This window comes from Anopheles gambiae, chromosome 3, assembly GCF_943734735.2.
Source record: "Anopheles gambiae chromosome 3, idAnoGambNW_F1_1, whole genome shotgun sequence".
Taxonomy (NCBI): Eukaryota; Metazoa; Arthropoda; class Insecta; order Diptera; family Culicidae; genus Anopheles; species Anopheles gambiae.
The window spans coordinates 21,865,916-21,886,101 of record NC_064602.1 but is presented as its reverse complement, the minus strand read 5'-3'; the positions used below and the strand labels follow the sequence as shown (position 1 = coordinate 21,886,101).

At 41.6% G+C, this 20,186-nt stretch overlaps 1 protein-coding gene across 6 annotated transcripts in view; it reads right to left on the bottom strand.

The window, feature by feature from the left end:
* Positions 1–20,186, bottom strand: part of LOC1279930 (dual specificity calcium/calmodulin-dependent 3',5'-cyclic nucleotide phosphodiesterase 1) — a 275,103-nt gene that overhangs the window by 121,613 nt on the left and 133,304 nt on the right. The window contains exon 1 of one of the 6 annotated variants that reach the window (XM_061654066.1): positions 13,965–14,465. The exons of the other annotated variants lie outside the window; for them this stretch is intronic. Within the exon in view, the coding sequence (XP_061510050.1) occupies positions 13,965–14,301 (337 nt within the window). The 5' untranslated portion in view covers positions 14,302–14,465. Of the gene's footprint in view, positions 1–13,964; positions 14,466–20,186 lie in introns of those variants that run through there. 6 annotated transcript variants of the gene reach the window in all.

Below are 20,186 nucleotides of genomic sequence, written 5' to 3'. Positions count from 1 at the left end.
GTGAAGAGTAGCCTTGAAATTTTGGTTTATAATTGTATTTCATGTATTCAATATAAAATGCATATTTCTGTCTTTGCGGACTGTCTACGAAGGTACGGTGCAATGTAAACGTTAATGTGATGTAATACGATCCATCCCATTAATATCTCATTCATCTGAAACTCCATCGTTCAAGGGCATTTAACATATTAAAAAAAAACCCTGTAACATAATTGGCAACAAATGACTACATCCCCATTATGCACGTTGGCGTGCTGACATGCTTATGGTACGAACATAATGAGTGCTTAACGACCGACAGCGCATCACTTTTACCACTGTTTTTTTTGCTGTTGTCCCATGTCCACCGCCTGCACCGCGGCCCTTCATTGATTATCTTTTTCAAATAATCTGCTTTAAAACATCTCTCCCGCTAACCATCTTACACATGTTCGGTCGTAATCAGTCCAAAGTGACTGGTATTAAGCCAATTAGTGTCCGGCGATACGCAAAACATCGCTCCCGCCAACGTGCGTGCTGCATGGTGCGCGTGTCTTTAGCACTGTCCCAGCACTGTGCCCGCCGACACCGGCAACTGGTTGCATGTCTTTTCTTTCCGTGCTGCATTCGCTCTTTCTTTTGCAAGCAGAGTTTTTTTTTTCGTTGGACTTGCTGGCTTTTCGTGTACGCAGGGGGACGCACAAACATGCAGCAAAAAACACACGGCACATTGGTTGGATGCTGCAGCTGACCGCCTCCTACGGTGAAGATCGCCGTGTCGCGTTGGTTAGGGTGGGTCGCACGCACGATCGCATGTAAATCTCTGATCGTACGCAGTAAGGCACACACGCTTTGCGCTTGTTGCATGCTGAGCTGTAGCTTTTTTAGTTATAAAAAGAATGTTTTTCGACGAAGTTTGTTTTTTTTTTTCATCGCGCACTTCTCACCCAACCAGCAGCAGCCAAGCGATTGTCGAGGAGAGTGAGAAAATAAATATTGATGAAATATTTGCCTTCTCGCAGTGCACAGGTTTCGCACTGGAACCGGTTCCCTGAAGACCGACGGGCGTACCGTCGTTTCGATATTTGCTTTTTATTTCCCTTGCAGCGAATGCTGCGGTGCATTTTGTCGCATACATAATAAAGCTCCCGGGGCTTACGGCAACGCCGCTACCGAAATGCCTTAGCGTTGCCTTACAGTGGGCACGTTTTTTTTTTTTCTGCGTGCACGGGTGTGGTGGTTGAGCTCCGAGCGAAGTGATCGCGATTCGGTGTTGGAATTGAATCGGAAAGAAAGAAGATAAACGAACGATGATAAATGCATGGTTACACGCTTAAGGTCAACCGAATCGAGTGCGAGATTAAAAGGGAAGAAGCGGAAATGCAGTAGAATGCAGAACTGTTCGAGGGATGGTGGGTTGTTATTGCTGTTGTTGGTTTTATTCGCCCCGTGGCGAACTGTTTTGCGAGAAATGACACGATGTCAGGCACCACCGATCCGTTGTAATTGGTGGTGTTTATTTGATTGATTGTATTGATATTGACGGTTTTGCTTGTGTAGACCATTTTTTCCATCGCAACATCAACATGACATTAAGCACAATAAGCGATTGTTTGAGCAATGCTTGCGGGTAATGAATTAAGTATGCTGTAGTGTATGTTAAGCCACAATTTACTGTACACATTGTTGTTTTGCAATCAACTGTAACGGCAACTGCCAACGAGTTTAATGGGGCCAATTAAAGCGAAAGGCAATTGTATGAATGTTTGATTCGGGAATGAGTGTAAAAGAAAAATGAATTCAAATTGGAGCTTTATAGCACATACGAGAAGCTTTAGCTGAAAGCTTTCTACAGTAAAAAGCTTGCTGATATTTTTTTCGATCGTCCTGATGCTATAAAGCTTTCGATGGATGTGTGTTGAAAAGCTACAGCAAGCTTCACCTTTCATAAAATAGAGCATTCGTTGATAACGAATTCTCTCAAGCTTCCAGTTTATCTCCTTTTACTAAAATTCTCTCTTTGGCTGGTCGCTTGAAGTTTTTCTCTCCCCCTCTCTGTATTTCTCTCTTGTTCGCTCTCTCGCAGGATAGCAATCATCTCGGAAATAATGAAGCGAAAAATCGAAAACGCAACAGGTGTCGCCGCAGGGTAAAGTTCCATTCCAAGTTTCGCGCTTCCAACACCAAATCGTGCCTAGACCCGTACCATGGGGCAGCATGCTCGTAAATCTTCGCTCTCTGAGTGCCGGTGGCAGTTTGACCTACGCGCGAGTATGACCTATCCAACTCGGGCGGCCCACGTGACAGATGGACTAATTAGTTTTCCGCAAATGGTGCATAATGATGCTTCATGCGTTTGTGAAAATGGTCAGATTTACTAGCCTGACCTTTGCCAGATGGACATAGGTTTTGACTAATTTTTAGAATTAACTTGAGAAATTGCACACATATTTGAAAGGGTTCATGTGAAAAGAGGTTTTTAATATTTGATAGAAGTATTTTAATCTTTAGTTTTTCGATATTACGATCTTTATTGTCAACCAATAGTGCCAATAGTTCATGTAATGTTTAAGACCAGTATGGCTGCTAAGGCCATTACTGAAGGTAGAAGTAAAGGGGAAGCGTAATGTTGCAAATAGAAAGACCAAACTCAACTTTCTTATTGTAGGCAACAGATATTTCAATTATGACAACACTTTTAACACCAAACGGCAAGCTAAACTCTTAGCTATAATGTTGACTCAAACACAAGTACAGTGATTGACGTTTTCCGGCTCATGCCTCTGATGAAGAATTCCAATCAAGCCTGGCACAGCATCGAACTGGCTTTTGACGGAGAATTAACAAGAATTTTGACAATGCCTGAATTGATGCCTTTCCGGGGAAGCGAAACCATGGCCAAAACAGCGTCAGACCACCAAGGAAGCTGGGAAGGTGCATTTGAATTAACATTGTTCTGTTTTTAGATTCCAGCCATCGAAAGGCCACTGAAAGGCAAATGATTGGAAAGTAGGAGAAGTCGTAATTAATTTCGATTGTGAACTGGTTGGTTTTGGTGGGCAAGGAATGGAGTGGATAGCTGATTGGGAATTCCAACGCGGGTTCTGATTAATTTTGAGCGATCAGAAAAAAACAATTTTGATGAGAGACATCATCTAGGAAAGTATTTTGTTGTACCATTCAAAAGAACTGCAAATGATTTTAAAATAACTAAAATTGATCTTATTCATTAAGTTACATCATTAATCATCTTCGCGTGAATTGTGCAAAATAGCGCAAGAAAAGACCATCTCCATGATGTAATTGATGTTCACATCCTGCTGTTTAATGCCATACCCGTTGTAACAAAGTTTTCTTCTTCACACTGTCAATTTTCTCTAGTAGAAGTCTGGCCAAGGTTCTTGATTGGCTTTTTTTTGGAGTAGTAGGTTGAAGTGTTGATATTATTGTCCAGCTGGATGGCCTGGAGCTCACTTTCCAGAAATAAGGTAAAACATTTCTCTACTGGAGTCACCACCAGCGTTTAATTACTTATGCCGTCCTAATCGTAGCTTAAAGATGATGGTGAAAGAGTTAAATTTGGTCACTAGGATCTTTTTAGCGTCCCTTTTTGTATATTTTTGTCATTTAAACGTTATTGTAAAGTAAGGCGTGTTTTAGCATTTGGTGCTGTGCTTTGGAATAATAATCAAAATAAGGCATTGTGCCCTTTATACTTGTTCAATCAAACATACTTAGTGATGTCGCTATCCTATCTTGAAATTGAAACATCTCCTTCGATTGGCATATGTTTCATTTGTTGATATCTAAACAATGTATTTGAACCGACAGTGTTTATCGAGCGGCATAAATAGCAATTCCAATTTGTTTCTTATATTGCTCGAATTGTGTTTGATTTAGAAAATAAAAATACAAGCTCCATCAGAAACGAAATGATTTTTTCCCAAGAAAGGATCACGCAAATTTTCATGAAGAGGAAACCGTACGACCGAAACCCACACAGTGCACGTGACGCTGCCATTGCTCACCCCGCTCACCGTGATCATTGATTTCTGTTTTATCCCATTTTGGATGAAATGGAATTCCAACACCGCGTGCATGCTTACATATTACATGTTTCAAATTCCAATGAATTTTTGCTCCCCCGAAATCAAAAACGTGTATCTTTTGGTGTATTTTTTGTGGGTCCATTTTTGAAAAAAAAGGAAGCACCACCATGCCCACTTCCATACGCAGCGTGGTGGTGTGGGTGCCGCATCGGAGATTTATTTGATTTTCGATGAATTGATTCCACGATGTAAAAGCCAACGCTGCGTGCATATGCGGCGGGCATTTTTATGGTGCGATTTGATTGGACGAGAGTGTAAATATTTGATGAATTACTTTACATGAAAGCGTAAGAAGCCAGTTGCAGTTGTAGTTGTTTTAGGCGAGAAATAATGGAGCACTTTAAGCTGGCAAACAGAGGAAAGGTTCGGTAGTAATTTACTGCCGATTTTTTTTTTCATTGCAAACATCATCGTAACGCGAGAGCGGGATGAAATCGTAACCTTGTTTGCGCGAATGACCAGGAAGGGCGGGCTTGACAGAAGTGCCGTGATGCTTCTGATACGGCTTAGTGAGTTTGTAGCCGGGTTTGCCATCCTCGTCAGCTTCACACTCGGCGCCAGAACGTGCTCCGGAACGTTCAGGCTTTCGAGTGTAGTTACAGGTTGGTTTGGAATGAAGGGGAGGAAAATCACGAGACCGATACAGCGAGCTAAATTGCATCGTCGTATCGTGGCGCGTTGTTTCCAGTGTGTCACCAGTGCACCCAGTTAGTGTGCGAAGATGACACGGCACCGTGGTTGGCAATGGTCCGCCAGGATAAATGTAATATGGATTAAATGTTTCACTTAAGGCTTATGTGTCGCCGGCGCGGGAAAGGTATGGGAAAGGCCGGCACACACACATACACAGGATGGACCCACCCAGATGAGTGGAGTGAAAAATGTGGCTCTTGGCAGGATTTATTCGCGTAGAATACGGTTACGCTTTACGTTTCGTTAGACGGTTGGACCAAAGAGAGAAAAAAGGCAAGTAACAGTCCGTTTTAAAGGAAGGAGTTTGAAGCATCGTGCATCGGCCGTAGTGCTACGAAAGGATTGCGTTGTGCCTTTTTTCTCTAACCCTACTTTATCCTAGCAATTACAGTTTGTCACAAACGTTTTGAAAATCCGAGCTTAATGGTGGATCAACCGCACGGATGCTGAATTGCTGACGGATGGGTACGATTTGGCCGGCTCTAATTGCATGGGGGAAGGAGTAGTGACCGATTATTTAATCACTCACGGCTAGTTTTAAAACGGTTACTCACAATGGAATTGGATTGTAATGCATGATGCGTGTTAGTGGGATTTCAAGTAGAGCAAATGGAAATAGTTCACAGAAGCTCAGAACTTTAAATGATTTTGATTACAATTTTTAAAGTTTTTCTTTGCACTATCTCAAAAAGCGATTTATTAATAGATTAGTAGTTTTTAATACAAATTCCCAGAGTCATTCTGTACAAAGCTTGTTTTAGTGAAGCAATATAAAATCCATCCAAAAACTTTGACTTAAGTCCAGCAAATCTTTTTGTTAAGTATCATAGCATTTTAATGAAAGAAGCAAAAATCAATCACAAGCACAAGCTAACAAAACCGATAGGTTAAGCAAAAGCTAAACGCAAAAAAATGCCATCATAAGCAAAAGTGATAAAGTGCAAAGCCTTTCAGGAACAAAGTCATTCCATAAAGTCCCTTTTGTGTGAAAAACTTCCTCCCTGCATCTCAACAGGAACGGTTTCACGTTGCTTTAAATAGTTTATTGCCGTCGCGGCAGCACAAAAAGAATACGCTTTTAAATCTGCGTCGCGCGGAAACAAAAGAAAGGAATTTTTAATTTCCCAAGACGCTCGAAACGCTTGAAGATGGTTTTAAAACGTAAGGCTCAGCGATAGTTTGCACGCGGAAGGCACGACACGGACGCTTCGCTACCGGGTCACGTACGGGTTTCGCACGGTTCCGACACGTCCCATTCGACAGTCCCGGTCTTCCTGCTCAAACGCATAATGAACCTCGGCAAGAGCGTACTTTGTTGCCTTTTTTTTGGAGGTGCAAAAAAGGGAAACTAAAGAGACTAAATTGAAACTTGTCGCCAGTTTCCGGTCGCATCGCATAAGCGCTTCCAGCGGATCCGGCACAAGCACAGGAGCAAGAGTTTTTTGGTTCCATTGCTTCCGGGGCTGGGTTTTATCATAAGCTTTCTGCTTCAAGCTGGAAATTATCGTGTGAAACTGACGATTTGAAGTTATCGTGTGATTTATGGAATTAAGTAGGTGCTTGTTCTTAATTGTGTAAATGGAAAATTTTAAATATAGCGTAAATCGAGTTTATATATAGCGTAAATCGAGTACGATCGAGTTTTTAATACATTTAAATTTAATATGTATTTTTTTATAATAAGAAAATATTAACATACCACACTCAGTCAATTTATAAGCTAGGTCTTATGTTGTTTTGCTCTTACCTGCAAGTAGAAAAGAAAAGTAAAAGATTCAATATAAATTTGCATCAATAATTTCATCTTAAATTCCAAACTAATTTCAAATTCATTTCAATGTTGCATATCAATGCTTTGCCTTTAAATTACACACTTTGTATGACATCTAGTAATATCTTTCCTTATTTACTACCCCGCCTGTACGCATCCCATGCCACCAAACCCTGGTCCATCTTGTCCATGTGCCTTTTCAACCTTGAAAACAATGGTCGATATCGAAACTCATTCGACTATGCGCTGGACATAGGACATTCCAGCCCTGTGCTGTGGATCGTTCTACGCTGGATGATCACATCTTACTCCGCTCAAGCATGCAGTATCTTCAAAACTGCAAGTGACCTAACTATGGTCCCGCTGGAGTGGAGGCTTGGTTGTTCTCGGTAATCCCGTTTGCGAAAGAGGTTTGCCTCGCCGTGTCATCTAAATTGCAAACGAATGGAATGTTTAATATAGAGCAAAGCGGTAAATAAAACAAAAGATCCTCCCGGCTTCCCCTTTCCAGGTCACCGGTTCCCGGGTACCGATTCAGAACGGATCTCACAAATGGGTGACTCGCACCGTCAGACACCCTAAGGGGTGAATATGGAAGAATTTGCTGCCATCGTTTGTGTGGAGAAAGGATAACAGCAGCAGCAGCAGCAGCAGCATCATCGTGCATGGACGCACTTATCGAACCGTTGCGGTTGTGGTATGTTTTATGCGGTCGAATCACGTTTGCCCTTGAGTGATGAAAACGGTCGAGAGGAATACCAAATGCTTACCAAAACTACACACTCACGAGCACGCATGATGTAAGGTAGAAAGTAAGGGTGAACCGTTTGACATACGGGGGCTTTGCTTCAATGACTTCCCACGTGATATGTTTCGTTTTTGGAAGTAAATACAGCTGAAATTGCACATCAAACAATACATCTTTCTCATGCAGTTCCATAAATAATCATTCAATCCATTTAACAGCACTTCATGCTATCAAAATCTACGAAGCTATCTTTACTCTTTCGCTGGATTACAAAGCACTCAATGTATCTTTCTGAGTGAAAGCTTAATTTGTTAATTATTTCTAACGAACTCATTAAGATGTGTGAGAGTTTATTTACCGGAAAGCTCAACAAATCACCCTGATTTACAAGCGGCACTGTTATGCTACGCCGACATTCGCAAACAAATTTGCAACCGAAAACCATAAGCTCAACCCACATGACATGAGTATCGCTGTACCGACTACCCAAATGGACCAACCCACTCGGCGGGGTTCATGTTCCGCTGGAGAAATGTGGCAAGTGCTGTTCGTGTGAGATTTGTTGCCTCCTGCTGCTGCTGCTGCTGCTGAAACCGATCCATGTGCAACCGTGTTCTTGTGTGTACGTGTAATCTATAATTTCATTCATTAAAATCACTACGAAAATTGAATAACATGCACGTGAAATTAGATTTCGCTCCGTGTTCCGGTGTAACCGCTGCGAGGAAGCTTCAGAACGAAGCTTCGTTCTGCTGTTCACTAGACTAGAGCTGGTTGGTTCCGAACACGAGGCCCAACCGGGTTCGGGTCGATGGCAGAACGTGTGACAGCGTGTCACGGGTCTCGTTTCTCACCCCGACCCAAAAACGCACGCCTTCAACGGGCGTTCTCTGTTTACACAAATTTAGCGTCAACCGTAACGGGGTACGGAATTTGCTGTAAAGCCCTCTCTCCGTACGGCAATCATGAAGGGATGTAGGGTTTGGTGGCGAGGACGAAACATACCTGACGTTCCGTGTCTCCTTCGTACATTGGTTTTGATTTTTTTTTACACAAGGTATGAACGGAAAGCAAACGATTGGATGAATGAAGCGTGAGGCGAAGGAACGGCATGCAGTCGACTGGAATGGTATTTGTAGATCTTGAAAAGTGATTCGCAAGATAAATAAACTTCACAGCCATTTGTGAGAGGGAAGGAATTAGTGAAATGAGAATGACATCTTGAGCGGAGTGGCGTTCCACGGCCCGGAATGCCAAGCGCACGAGAGCATACCCCTGTAACCTCTTGCGACGAGTTCATTGTGATTTAGTTTTCAATGACTCGGTGATAAAGGTTTGCAAAAAAACCTAAGAAATTTCACTTAGTTTTAACTAATGGGTGGATTTTTTGGAGTTTTTATGCACATTATTTAACGTGATAGATAGGGCTGTACAATTTGTATCGTACTACAAAATTTGCTTAGTGGTTTTAAGGTCCATTTATATAAAAAAACATTAATTTTAAATATTACAAAAAATAAATTGGTTTCCTATAGCATATGCTGCTGATTTCAAGTTGGAAAATATGATACAATATTTAATACAGATAAAGACAACTAAAAAGCTTATTAGAACTGCAGAACAGTAGGCGAACATTAACGTGTTTGATCGAAAATAAGAAAGAACAATAAAAATTACACATTTATAAATGATTGTATACTGTTGCATTTAACATTTGATGGATATTTATACCTAAACATGTAAACAAAATAAGTAAGAAGGTTATTTAATTTGTTTATTATGATTTATGGCTCCTTGTTATTTAATTTGCAGTTCCTTTTCTTTTTAGAATCAAAATGTATCATATTCTTGTTTATAAATTTGTTTCACTAAGTTTAATTTTACTGTACATTTTTACATAGATTTTTGATCTTTCTTTACTTTTAATCAAAATTTCAAAATCAATACGATAACCAATTGAAACCATCCTCAAACTGCTTACTGCATTAGATATAGAAGTGTTATTAACCTTTGATTGAATGTGGCATGATTTCATGCTTTAATTTTGTGCTAATGAAATAGCAACCATCCTATCAGAACCAACGGTTAACAGTCTTCGGCCTCATTGCGTTTGAGCGAATATGCTTGTTTTCAATTTTCCCAGACGACCGTTATTTGAAGGAATAAGATTGCCGGTTTTTTTTTTCCTTTTTCATCCGTTGTTATGGAAGGTAATGAACAAATTCTCGGAAACGAGTTTATCCTTGAAGTATTCGCTCCATGCGTATCCCCGTACACACTTGCGCGCATTTTCATGGTTGAAGTAGAGTCTGATAGAAAACGTTTTGTTTCGCATTTTGCACGATGATTCGATCGATCGAGCAACGCACAAAAAAAAAAGAAACGAATATTCTTGCTACGTTTTGGGAGGATTACGTTGCTGGCGTTCGTTTCCCGCTTTCTTCCTTCCCGTTTTCTACGCCGCGTTTAATCACGAGAAAAAGATTTTGCTAGCTCCCAGCCGTCTGCACTGCTTGTGTCGCTTTTCACTCGACCCAAAAGCCTCAAAAGGCAGCTTTTTGCAGCAGACAAAATGAAATCTGCTTACCACGGCGGGTGGTTGACAAATTTTTCATCTCATACACATTGTCGTCCTTTTTTCCCTTATTCTCCTTTTCTCGGTATACTATTCGCCCATTGCATGTTTGCAGCAGCGGCAGTTTCACCGTGAATGAAGTTGTGTACGCTACTCAGTTGAACTGTTTATTGTGGATCCTTCTCCAGCCAACTTCTCTGCCCTGCACACAGATAGACGCCCCATTCGGGGAGAGTAAGACGATCAGTGGAAAGAAAATCAATATCCTAATCATTCTTGCCAAGTGTCGGCTCGGCAGACACGGGGTCGAAATGATGTGCCAGTAGCGGAATCTGATAACGAGGACCGCACAGCAGTCAGTCTCGCATTTTTGTGCGGCGTGATTGAAGTGATGAGACTGATTTATTTTTATACCCTTCATCACGGGTGTCAAAGGGGGTAGAGGATTAATCTTCCATCCGCGCGGGCAAATGAATGATGGAGGACATTCACTGACAACGCGTCACGCTGCGTGGATGCCTGCGGTGACCACGTGATGTGGTCATGAAACCGTACAAAAAGTGGGCGTGAAAAATACTTTAACTTGTGGTGAATAAAGTGTGTAAGCGCATAGCAAACAAAACATAGCTCAGTTCCGTAACGGTTTCGTAGCAGCTTTAAGATGGTAGAGTGCACGTTTACTTTAAGCGTTTCCCTGCTACAGTTGCACACAAACGGACGGCGCAAAAGGCTGCAGACACAAACAAACAGACAAACAAAGGGCAAACAAATTTAACTGATGATGATTGAGCAAATTATCTTCGACCTAAGGCTCGCGTGACCAGGGTGCGTTATGTGTAGATAAACACCACGAACGGGATCGATACGGATGCTTGTCTTGGGCTCTTGGGGCTCACCAAACAGCAACAACAACGTGAGCGTAAAAAGAGAAGAAAAAAAGGCCTGAGACAACCGGAAAGCTGGAGGAAACAGGATTGAACATTGTTTTCTTTTCTCTGTTGGTGTGGGGTGGGCCTGCCTTGCATGTCTGTTGTATTAGGCGTACTAGCTGAAGGCAGTCTGCAAAGCAACACACACACATACGTGGTGCAGTTCAGTGTTGTCGGTCGTTTGTCTTGGAAAAATCGTCCCGTAACACAGCGTGTGCGTTGTGTTTCACGGTTGAGAAAGCGTCGAGAAGCGTTAAACAGCTTCCTTCCGGAGCCCAAGATCGGACTTGTTGACTAAACGAGCAGAGGGGTAGTGATAGCGGGACGGGAAGAATGCGGAGTAGAGGGTGGGTGATAACAATCGGATAACGATTTGATGGATGTGTGGATCAGCAGTGTGTCTACGGGCTTTTAGTAGTGGTGGTTGTAGCAGTAGTAGTACTTGCGGTCTTAGTAACCAAGATGGTTAACGTGGAACAGGACATTGCTCCACCAGCGTTGACAGAGTGCTTTCTGCTCGTCTCGCTTTGCGTATTGATCGGGTTTGTGGTTTGAGTTTACTGAACTATTCTGAACCGCAGTAACGAGAGATGGTCAAATTGTTGAGGTTAGTTTAAAATAGTAAGCAACATCAGCAATCAGTAAAAGTTTGCAAAGTGGAAATATGCAGCAATTTGAAAATCATCACAAAAAGTGGTTCTATCCTTTTTGAATTGATAATTGATTTATAATTATTCATTTTCAAGCAAATGAGTCGTTCTTGACCAAATGGTTCTTGATGTTTTTTTTTCCAGAAAGTTTGTTTAATAATAGAATTGATGGTATTTGATAGAAGAAATGTCATTTTACGTGTCGAAAACTTGTGTTCTGATCCAGATTTAAAGGCATATAAAGCAAAATCCAACGTGTGTTGTTGTTACAAGCAGTGCTGCAAAATGTCACTACAAACAGTGCTGCAATGTCATAAAAAATCTGACTGAAACAAAATCCATGTCAAATCACGTACTCAATTGTGATAATCAATGGAGATACTCAAAACGATTGGTGTGATAAATGAATCACTTTGTGACATTTTTGAGACCTACCCTTGGTCAGCCACAATGTCATGACTTTTTTTTTTTACTGTGATCAGTTCTGCAAAATGTCACTGACATAGTCATGACCAATTCAGATGATCAGAGGTGAGACTCTTAACAGTTGGTGCGACCATCACATACTTGGTGACATTGTGTGCAACCAACTCTTAGACTTGGTCAGTGGTCGCGGTTCCATGTGTTTCCAAGAAACAAAATGAGCATTGGTTCTCGCTCTGTTTGACCCGACAAACCATCAAACCAGACAGAGCGCGGTAGCATGCTCATTTTGCTGCTTGGGACCACACGCGAAGTATATTCCAAGAATTTTGTGATTATCACCGACAGAAAATGTCGTGACCAAATGAGTGGTCAAGAGTTGGGTGCTACACAAAATGTCATCAAGCATGTAATTTGTCCTCCAACTGTTTGAGTCTTACCTCCGATCATCTCAGTTGTGTACGTGATCTGATTTGAGCTTTGTGTCAGTCATGAGTGTTGGTGACTGAAACAGTGGCATTTGACAGCGTAGTTCACAGCAGGAAAAGTCATGATTATGCTTGTGACGGCATTAAGCTTTGCACGTGAATCAGAGTATTGATTGAGTTTAACTCACTGGCAGCACTCGCTTGTCGTGTTCGGCATGTCATGACGCACTTTCATTGAATATTAGAAATATTAGCATCAAGCTACCACGGATTTGGCCATTGTTTTTGTTGGTGAATATCTCGTGATACTCATGACATTTTGCAGCGCTAGTTACAAGTTTCGGCACGAGCTCATAGCACTAAACTGTTCAAAATCACTATTCCAAACAGGTTAGAATAAATTCTACAATCATAGAATAGTTAATAAAAACTCAGCATTCATTGGTCTTCTGTGCTGTTTCTCTTAATAACGAAACATGCTAAACTATTGGCTGACAACAAATTTACCGAAACATATTGAACTCTGCACATTTTATTTGATATTTTAGAAATTGTGCAAAGAAATAAGACAAATCTTCGTATTTGAATTATAAATGAGTATGTTTTATTTGATAAAATTGTGTATTGATACTTTTTTGAACGCGTATTTGAAAAATTATAAGTTTTTAACAACCCTGCCGAAACAGGGTACACTGCCGAATACTGGTACAGTTACCCTTTAAGATTATAAATACACAAGAATGGATTGAAAATGTAATATGTAATGTGACAAATGGCTTTTTTCTTATTCAATAACCTTTTAAATTATGACTCAACATCCTCTCAGTTGACTGGGCACCACTAACGAAACGTTGTAAACACTGTCCCCCAAATAGCCGGCCGTCTTTGACAACGGTATGTTGTGATCTTCGTTATTCATTAATAAAGCCGCCACACCTCGAGGGAAATCCAAAAGCCAAAGATTTGTCATCCCAAACTGTCTCCCCCCGGGGGAGCCCATTACCAGACACCGTAGCCAAGCCATACGGTCACCGAACACCGAAAGCCCATCAAAAAGTCTACAAAACAAGGGAGTTGTGTTGCGTGTGCCCTGGTCCTGCTGCTGCTGCTGCTGCTGCTCCATCGGCAAGTCGGGCGAAACTTTATCTTACTCAATCGGTACGCCCCCACCCTGGGTAGGAGGTCTCGAATAAAACTTATCAAATATCTCCATTTTCCCCTCGTTATTCCCGTTCCATACCGTTGCGCTTCGCCGCCTATAGCGAGCTTTACCTGAATGGTGTAAAGGGACAAGGGCTGGTGGCGAGAAGAGCACATTTCGATCCTAAATCTGTTCGTTATCATATCACCTCCCCTCCAGCAGTGACAGCTATTTGTTTCACCGCAAGATTAATGACGCCTTGGCAGTTTATCCCTCGGTCCGGGAGAACTTAGCCACTCCAGGCTGCGCTTTTCCGAGCAGAAACCTTCGAATAGGGCAGCAACTGCGAACTGTCGCTGCTCTTCGGTACGCACATTTCCACCCGATGGGGAAAAGTTTTCACTTCGTACAACCTCACTTAAGACCACAAACTTATAAGCTCCCCCCGAAACGGGAGCAAACCCTTTCTGCTCGGTGGGAGAAAAAAGCAAAGGGGAGAAAGGGAAGACAATACTTACCTATGGTGTAGGTGTGTCCATCGATCTGGAAGGTGGCACTTTTGCACTTCTTGAATACCCGCATACCCGCCGTCTGGGAGGTGAACGGGTTCGTGCCCACAGCGACCGGGCGCGTGGCACTGCGCGAAGGTCGCGAACTTGCCGCGCCGGAGTAGGGCGAAACCATTGGCAGGGAGGCGGGTCGGGAGGCCACCCCCGGATGGGATCGATCGTACAGGGACGATCGATTGACGGTGGGCTCGTGCCTTGCAGACGCTATCGGTGCCGGTTGCTGCGGTTGTTGTGGCACTGACGAAGGATTATTACTTTTCAATGATTGATTGGTTTGGTTTGCCATCGTGTCCTTATACACTGGCGGGCAGGGTAGTAGAACTTAACGTAGCTGCTCTCATAGTACGCAGCATGCGAACGGGGAGAAGTTTAAAAGTGGTAAGCGATGTTCAAACCACCTACCAAGCCACCTCTCGATCAATGCTGATGACGTTTTGACTGCATCGATAGAGTGAACTTCGTGGTAAACATCAGGCTGTGGTAAAGCATTTTAAATTTTTTTTAAAACTTTTTCAGCTTAATTAATTGAGCAACATTTTAAGCTTGGATGGAGATACGGAGATACTTCACTACAGAATAACGATTGGCATGACATACGGCACAATAACTCACAATCATTAAGCGTTGATCACACCTTTACTAGCTTTTCTATTTTAAAAAATACAACCAAAATTAAACAAACAACAATAAACTGAAATAAGTAAGCAGGAACCGCATACAACAAACAAAGAGCCAGTTCCATTAGCCCGCAACAGCAAAATCTTCCTTTCCTACCGGATCAGTTTGATTGTACAAATAAAGGCATCATATTACTTTATCCTCAACCAACCAAAGAGACAATTCTGACTCACTGCAAATAAAATCAGCTCCATTCCGTCCGTCCAAGCGGACCCGAAAACCATGCAAATGCCAGGCAACACCAAATCCATAAGTGGTGCTGAGGTTTCTACCCGGGGGGGCTTTTTTAAACGCACTACAACGACAGTGTGGCACGGCCACGGAGACACGCGATTGCCGTGGGTGCGCTTAGGCCATGTTTTTCTATCGCTCTAGTCGCAGGAACAACAACGCCACTGCCTAAATAGGATTCGACCTACTTTATGTATGGGCACAGCACAGAAGGAAATTGGCCGGCGTGTTTTGGGACAGCAAAAGTGAGTGCCGCCGCTCTGAAGGATGCAAACGCATCGATTGTTGAGCACGAACGATTGTGGGTTTTTTCGTCTTTCCGTTATCTATTTGTGGTTCCGTTGGTGGTTTTTTCGCTTCATCTTGTTCTCCCTTCCCTGGACTTTTGTCACTCTCGCTACACTTTGCGGGTGAAAGGAATAAATTAGAATTATGTGGGCGAAAGCGGAAAGCTCTTGACATTCTTTGCTATTCTATTTTAAGCATTCTCGTGTAAGAGTTCCAGCTTTTTTATTCATTTGCTTTGTATGCCGGTTTGCTGTATTTGTGCAGGAACAATTGCATCATTGTTCGGTACGAGTGGGAAGTTATTGAACCGATCGATCGGTTTGGTGTTGGTTTTGTGGCGCCTAGTTTACGTTTTATTTTGGCAGTTTTTTTTTACTGTCAAAATGAGCTGACGTAATCTGCAAGAAGGGACATTTTATGGAGCACGAACGAAATCGTAAATAGTGCAGAGGCTGAGTCCAAGTAATAAGTAAAATGTGAAAGGAATAAGCAATGATTCCAATCAGAATGTTGCCCGTTGCTGGGTTTGCAAGCAATTTCAATCAGCGAATGTTTTTTTTCTTTCTCATTTGTATTTGCTCTTTCACTAATGAAAGCTATTGATGTGTTGTTAGTTGCTTTTTTGCAGAGAGTAAAAAATTCATGAATAACATTTTTTTGAGTGCAAAATAAAAGTGCTTTTTAAAAACTACTCAGTACATTCAAACTCATTCCTACTGGAACAGTCAGTAACATATGAATGGAGTGTTTTTTTTCTTCCATTTTTTAAATTTAAAATAACTTTCTGTTCACTTTTCACGTTCCGTTGCTGTAGTGTTGCTTTCAACAACATTCAACTTCACGTAGTGTTTTGTTTTGAGGTTTACACTGAGCACCACTTTGAATCATTAACGTATTGCACGAAATAAAACGAAGTTTGAGATAGTTCAATAGATTATCCTGAACGTGATGTTCTATATTTCATTACAAAATGGTTTTTGACTACAAAAAATTGTAAAAATACTACTTCTTTTATATAAAATTCATAAGGTTCGACTTGCTGTGTTGATGTTCTTAAGCATGGGAGCCTGAATCGTTGTTGAACTCATCCCTTTGGTATTTTGTAACCAATTTAATTTCTATTCATTCACAAATAATAACATTGCTTAAAGCAGCAATTCATCTTAACTGTGTATGGTTTCCGTCCGCGCTCTGAATTAAAGATGAAGCACAACAAAAAACAGCTCCTTTCCGCAAGCGTCAGCCGCGCATTGCACCACCGTAACGAAGTATTGACACACCGGCGGACCAGCGAAATGGTGTTCTAAGTGTGTGAATATTTCATCACGTAATCATGTACTTTTCCAGTGCCAAAAGTTTTCAAGGATCGAGGGCTCTTGTGCCGCCCAGAGCAGCGTGCAGCCCGACATAAAGTACGTTGGAAAATTGCCTACAGCAAAATGGTACTTTCTAAGTTCGGGCAAACGCAGCAAACAAAACAAAAAGAATCGCCTACCAGGGAGCATAAAAATAATCACTGTCCGCCTCTGTGGTGGACACTCATGCACACTCACACAACGCGACGCACAGGGGAGGTGGAAAGGAAACTTCTCACAAGTGTCCTGGCGCGCTGCGGACGTACTTTACTTAAGTGAAGTGGGCCACGGTGAAACTTTAGTTCCGCGTCCCATGTGACATTGTTGCGGCATGAATGAACATAACAGGAGGGGGGGGGGGGGGAACCTGTACAAAACTCCGTAAGTGGACATAAAAGCTTTTTTTTTCTTGCAAAAGCAAACTTGCATTGAGGCGTTTAAAAAAATGTGACGCATATCGTTTTGCACCATTCTGATTAAATGTGATGTTTTAAATTATTATGTGCTTTGAGTTTTGTCATGCTCCCAGGGGTACAATGTACGTGTGTGTGTGTGGAAAAGTTAGTTTACAAGGTTGTTTTTTATTTCGTTTTTTTCATGCATATTAAATTATCTCTACGGGGTATTTATGCCGTTAGCGCAGTACCTTCTACGTGCGTTAGTGATTACTTTGCGTGATTAAACGTGCGGAACGAGATTAGATGTGAATGTTTAATGTAATATATTAAAACTTTCTCAAGATGGGTTCGGAATAGGTTTTGAAATATTTAACAATATAATTTTGTTTTATTTTTATCATGGTATCCATTTTTATAAATTGATAATAAGATAATTGTATCCCCAACAAAGATGGCCTCCCCTTCCGCTGACCTTAATTGAATCAGTTTACAAAGGAAATCGATTCAGTGATTGTTATTAACTACCCACGTAAACTTAGCCAACCATTCCCATGGGATAATAGGAACAAGTAAAGCTTTATCGTACCGGGGGGAGAAAAAAAAACAATGATCCCATGTTCACCTGAGCGAGCATGAGTTTTCGAATTTGTTGTCCCCTAAATATTATTGTTCCCGGATCGATTTGATTATCAGCGACATCGATCAAGGGCAAACGTAACATCGATATCCCCTTATCATTAATTCGGATTTTGGGAAAATTGAATATTGGAATGTACCCAGAGACAGAGACAGAGAAAGCGAAACAGCGATGAATGAACCGTTGGTATCGTTCCATGAAAGTTAGTGCGCGAACCAACAGCTTTGTATGGAAACACGCAGCACACACGCAAGCGAAAAGTGTGGCAAAAAGCGGTCGAGTTCATCACCGAACACGTGTCGGGGCATATTTTGATACTGATTTAGTACACTGTTCGCGGCTATAAATGCTGTCTCTTTCCATCCCGTTATAGCTAGCGCTCCCGATCCGTTCGGTGAACCTCCATCAATACGGCTTGTCGCTAAGCCCATCGCTAACCCGATGGGGAAGATTTATTTTTTGTCGAGAGCGTTTACGACTCGTTTCGACTTACACACATACACACTGGATGTGTGTTCACAAAACACCTTTCCTTTTGAAATTTGGTCAGCATTTTTTCTTGCCCTTTCCCTTTTGCCAATGCTCGTCGCTTATCGCTAACGATCGAAATAAATCACATCATTAAGAGGTACGGAAAATGTCCGAAACATGATGCCGGTGGATTTGGCGACAATGGCTTGTTTGGGCTTGTTGTTTTTGTACCGTTTTTTTTTCTCCAAAAATGTATACATTCGTGTAACATTTTACACACTAACAACCTGCCAAACAACTTGATTCCGGCCGAACAAGGGATGGTGTCAAATAAAGGTTTCTTTTTTAAGCAAGCCAAATTTGCGTGAAGGTGTAAACATTGTGTCTTATGAGAATACTGTTGGTTTGTGACCGTGAAATGAACCTTTTTGCTATAATAGTAGCTAAGTAAGTGATGTCTTAGCACGAAAGTCACCTTGAATATGAATATGATGAGTGTTTGTTTAATATTAGAAGATTCAATCATTTCCATGACAAGACGTTTCCATGGTCATGAAGTTAAGTTGCAAGGAAACCATAAAAAGAAAAATCTTTGATTATAATCTTTAATCTAGCTGGAAAATTAAAAATTCCACAAATCAAACACCGCACCGATTGCAAATCATCGCGCGCCGGTGAAACATCAAACAAAGCGATCATGAAATCATTTGACCGTAACGATCGCTTTTGTGCGCACCGGCGTTGAAGCCAGTTTTTAATGACGAAGAATGTAAGAAAACGAGCAAAAACACGAAATGCTGCTGGAGCAGGAAAAATGAAACCTCGAACAATCGATGGCAATTATTTCGCGCTTATCGAAACGGCTTCCACGTCAGTGAGGCTCTCTACCAAAGCCTCCGTCACTATCGAGCGCTGGCAATAAGGTTGGCGAAAATGTTGGATAGAGACGGAGTCGTGCCCACAGAACGAGCAAAGGCAAACGGAAAGAAATCGAGTCGAATGATGCCAACAGCGAGCGGCGCTTGCGGATTGTAAATCGCGGCTTCGCAACAGCATAATCGTTCGATGATCAAAGGGCTGGCTTTTAACTTCAAGACGAAAGCTTACTGGCTTCACTGGTGTAAAGGTGCTAAAACGGAGGGTTGAGCAACGGATTCGGTTTAAAGTGCTGCTATCGTTTTAATTTAATGTGCTGTATTTTTCTCTTTCTATCTCATCTCTTTTTCTCTCCCTATTTCTTACTTTTTTCCTCGACGACAATGAGATCCACAGTGGATCAAAAGTTTGCAATCGAGTTTAGAAGTGGTAAAGTTTCGCTACTTTAACCAAGTCCTATCGTAGTATCGGTGAAAGCGCACGGATCTCGGGTTGAATGAGCTTGGCCGCGGAGGAAGCGAAACTTTCTTGCGCTGTCGAACTTAATTGACTTGCTGAAGGTTTTCGGGTGGTACGTTGGACCAAAAACCTTGCACGTTTGATGTGGTGCTGTAGTAAGAGCTTTATGTTGGTGGAATATTTAAAGATAATTAGCTAGCTAACCCAAGTCTTTAAGCTTATTTTGAAGAGCCAAGGGATATTTTAATTAAAAACAATTAACAAGATTATACTGCGTTTCACTTTCTTTGTTTAATCCGTTAAAAATAATTATAAACGACTATTATTTGTATAAAACTTGAATGAGTTTAACAAAAAGGGTTCACTCTTTTCCACAGGAAAAAACCTCTCTCTAATTGCTGTCTGTGTCAGATAAATAATGCATCGTTTCCGCTATCTTTCTTCCACGAGTGTATCATTCATTATTTTTTATGGGCCAATTTGAGTCAAAATATTTCAAAAAACCCATCTTTATGACATCATTTACTTCGTGTGGTTCACGAAACATTTTATCTTGCTCTGCCCTGAATACACCCCCTCTCTCGGCTGCCAAACGGTCGTTGAATGTGTGTGTTCGTCTCCCTTTTTTTCGATTATGGTAACACAAGGGACACACACCCGTTAATATGTTTGTCTACATTGAAGGGCATGGATGATTTGCGTGCGTTTTTTTGTTTGTTTATGGCCAGCCAACCCTCTCGAGCAGACAGTTCGGTTTGGCAAAGGATCTCTGCTCGCT